The 3,898-nt window shown below is 38.8% G+C and overlaps 1 protein-coding gene across 1 annotated transcript; it reads right to left on the bottom strand.

Annotated features, from left to right (window-relative positions):
- Positions 1–976: 976 nt before the first annotated feature.
- On the bottom strand, positions 977–3,680 carry pdcd2l (programmed cell death 2-like). The gene is given in 4 exon segments (XM_069714471.1): positions 977–1,672; positions 1,675–1,782; positions 1,785–1,910; positions 3,128–3,680. Coding segments are annotated over 4 exon segments (1,113 nt in total). The 5' UTR covers positions 3,624–3,680; the 3' UTR covers positions 977–1,289.
- Between the last annotated feature and the right edge of the window lie 218 nt (positions 3,681–3,898).

Genomic DNA, 3,898 nt, shown 5'->3' with positions numbered 1-3,898 from the left:
ATATAGATATATAAAGATATAGATATATGAAGTTATATAAATATATATATAAAGATATATAAAGATATAGATATATGAAGTTATATAAATATAGATATATAAAGATATAGATATATAAATATTATATAAATATAGATATATAAATTATATAGATATATAAAGATATAGATATATGAAGTTATATAAATATATAGATATATAAAGATATAGATATATGAAGTTATATAAATATATAGATATATAAAGATATAGATATATGAAGTTATATAAATATAGATATATAAAGATATAGATATATGAAGTTATATAAATATATAGATATATAAAGATATAGATATATAGAAGTTATATAAATATATAGATATATAAAGATATAGATATATGAAGTTATATAAATATAGATATATAAAGATATAGATATATGAAGTTATATAAATATAGATATATAAATATATAGATATATAAAGATATAGATATATGAAGTTATATAAATATATAGATATATAAAGATATAGATATATGAAGTTATATAAATATAGATATATAAAGATATAGATATATGAAGTTATATAAATATAGATATATAAATATATAGATATATAAAGATATAGATATATGAAGTTATATAAATATATAGATATATAAAGATATAGATATATGAAGTTATATAAATATAGATATATAAAGATATAGATATATGAAGTTATATAAATATAGATATATAAATATATAGATATATAAAGATATAGATATATGAAGTTATATAAATATATAGATATATAAAGATATAGCTATATGAAGTTATATAAATATATAGATATATAAAGATATAGATATATGAAGTTATATAAATATATAGATATATAAAGATATAGATATATGAAGTTATATAAATATATAGATATATAAAGATATAGCTATATGAAGTTATATAAATATATAGATATATAAAGATATAGATATATGAAGTTATATAAATATATAGATATATAAAGATATAGATATATAATATCGTTGTGAACCTGAACAAAGGCTGTTTGTGTGAATGTAAAAACGATCTGATGTCAGCTGGAGGTCGAGACAACAGAGAGATTTACAGACATTCTGGAGATGCGACCGAGTTTAGAATATTTAATTCATCGTTTTAATCTCCAAAATCGATGAGTTCATGCGACTATGGTTGTATAGTTATATAACAGACTCGTGAGGTCAGCGGGACATAAAGAGCCGGGTGTCTGTAAGCAGCAGGATGTTTCTTGTTGTGAACACTGAGGATCGTCCTCCTCCGGTCAGTTGAAGAGCCGCTGGTCCGGGTCCGTCTGAACGAAGCAGAACTCCTCCACGGCCGAGCGCGACCCGCTCGTCCAGCAGCTGTCGGCGCAGGTGTAAACCAGCGCCGTCCCGAACTCGAGCCGCGCCTCCGCCCCGCCGTCCCTCCTCCGCAGCAGGCTGACCAAGGCGGGCATCAGCTGCATCTCGAAGGTCCTCGACGCGCCGCAGGAGCCGCACGCCGGCGCCGGCCGAGCCGCGGCGGCCGGCGGCGCCGAGACGAAGAGCGGCTTCCCGCCGCGGCGGTAGCGCAGGATCTGCTGCGGGCAGCGAGAGATGCTCTTCAGGAACCGGGAGAAGACGGCGTCTCCGTGCCGGGCGCCGCTCTTCTCGTACTTCTCCTCCCCCCGCCTCCCCCGTCCAGCTCCCCCACCGCGCCTCCCTCTCTCCTCTCGTACTCCCTCAGCAGCTCCCGGGCGTGCCGCAGCTCCTCCTCCCGCTCCTCCTCCCCCAGCGCAGATCCGACTCCTCCACCACGCTGATGAAGAGCGGACGGAAGACGGCGACGTCGTCCCGCTCGTCTCCCAGACGGAGGTCCTGAAGATGGCTGCTGACGTCCGTCTCGCTGACTGGAGGACTTCCTGCCGGTGATCCGGAGGAAAAGTTCAAACATCACGAGAACCTCATCTCAAACATTTAGAACTCAACATGTGAAAAACAACATTAGTTTTGACCGTGTGTTGCTGTGATGCAAAAATGACATCAGACACAAAGCATGAAGACTAAACAACAACAACAACAACAACAGGAGAGCTTTAGAAATCATTAATACAAACATGTGGCCACATGTGAGTAAATGGCTGTCAGATGATATTATCTGGGCTGATATGATAATATGGTTATAAGTTCTGTATCACAATATTAATAAGAATACGTTATTATTTTAGCCTGAAGCAGGTACATCGAGTAAAGCCTATCGGCTGGTTTTGGGTGAAGGCGGGGCACACCTGGACAGCATGCCCATATAAGGAAACATCATCTACATGAAGAAAATGTATCTTTTCTATGGAGACCAAATTAATGAGTTACAGATTTATATGATTCAACATTTGCGCCGCGTGATTGGACCAAAAAAACTTTAACCTTCAAATTGTAAACATGAAATTTAACAAGAAAAAAAATACCAACAAAACAAGCCAGCTGTGGATGTGACGTGTTTATGGTCCACTAGAGGTCAGTGCTGAGCCTCGGAGCTTTAAGTGGTCAGAAGTTACTGGACGCTCACCTCCTCCTCCGGGACACACTTACTTTAATTAAATCAGCAATACAAGAAGAAAAATACTAAAATAAAATAAACACAAGAAGAAAAATACTAAAATAAAATAAATACAAGAAGAAAAATACTAAAAAATACTAAAATAAAATAAACACAAGAAGAAAAATACTAAAAAATACTAAAATAAAATAAATACAAGAAGAAAAATACTAAAATAAAATAAACACAAGAAGAAAAATACTAAAATAAAATAAATACAAGAAGAAAAATACAAAAAAATACTAAAATAAAATAAACACAAGAAGAAAAATACTAAAATAAAATAAATACAAGAAGAAAAATACTAAAATAAAATAAATACAAGAAGAAAAATACTAAAATAAAAATAAATACAAGAAGAAAAATACTAAAAAAACAGTAAAATCAAATAAACCCAAGAAGAAGAAGAATCCTCCCTGAAACGTGTCTTATCAAGGTGATGTGAAGCTGATGATGGAGGCATCGATGATTAGTTTATAAATATTGATGCAGGGCTGAAAATAATGATTTCATTTTCCATATCGGCTCCCTGTCCAAACCTACCTGGTGCTTCACGAGCTGCCGCCTCCTCCTGAACCTGGACTTCCTCCGTCACACCTCCTCCCCCTCCGCCGTCTCCTCCCTCCCCCTCCGCCCCCCAGTCATCGGCGGTGTCACACCAGTCCGTGGCCGACAGGGCGGGCTGCTGCCCCGCGGCGGGCCGGGGCCGGCCGGGTGTCTGCCCCGCGGCCTCCGCCTCCAGACACTGGGAGCGGAGAACCGTCCAACACTCCGAGCGGCCGCTGCAGTCAGCACCTGCGCACGCGAACAGGTGGAGGTTCCTGTGGTACGGGGACGCCTCCAGGGGACAGTACACCTGCACCACGTGGACTGACGGGGCGCCGCAGCGACCGCAGCGGGGAGACTGGCGGGAGATGACCGGCGGCCAGTCCGGCTGTCCCCCGACCTTGTTGGTCAGATAGGAGGCCCGGTGTCTCCGGGGGTCGATGTCTCCGTCACACACACCGAGCAGGGTCGAGTCCTGAGCGCGTGAGCCCATTTCTCACGTGTTCAAAACACTAACCGGAAATGGAATATCACGTCCCTCACCAAAACATTACCCCCGGCAAGATCGAAGTTCAAATAAAAATAAATTGTGAAACTAAAACTACACACATGTCAATATGTCCGGAGCAAAATGTTAAATCAAGATACCACAATGAAAGCAAAACGACGGTTGAAATCATGTAAAGCTCCATGAATAACTTTATGTAATGATAGAGAACGGTTCCGGCCGGACCAAAATATCTGACAGGTTAAACTAACGGAACAAAA

Source organism: Brachyistius frenatus, unplaced genomic scaffold, assembly GCF_029030835.1.
Source record: "Brachyistius frenatus isolate BFR_SWC_R1_liver_20210118 unplaced genomic scaffold, ASM2903083v1 Contig_131, whole genome shotgun sequence".
Classification (NCBI taxonomy): domain Eukaryota; kingdom Metazoa; phylum Chordata; class Actinopteri; family Embiotocidae; genus Brachyistius; species Brachyistius frenatus.
Note: the sequence above shows the minus strand (reverse complement) of the source record. Positions and strands in the feature narration are given on the sequence as shown.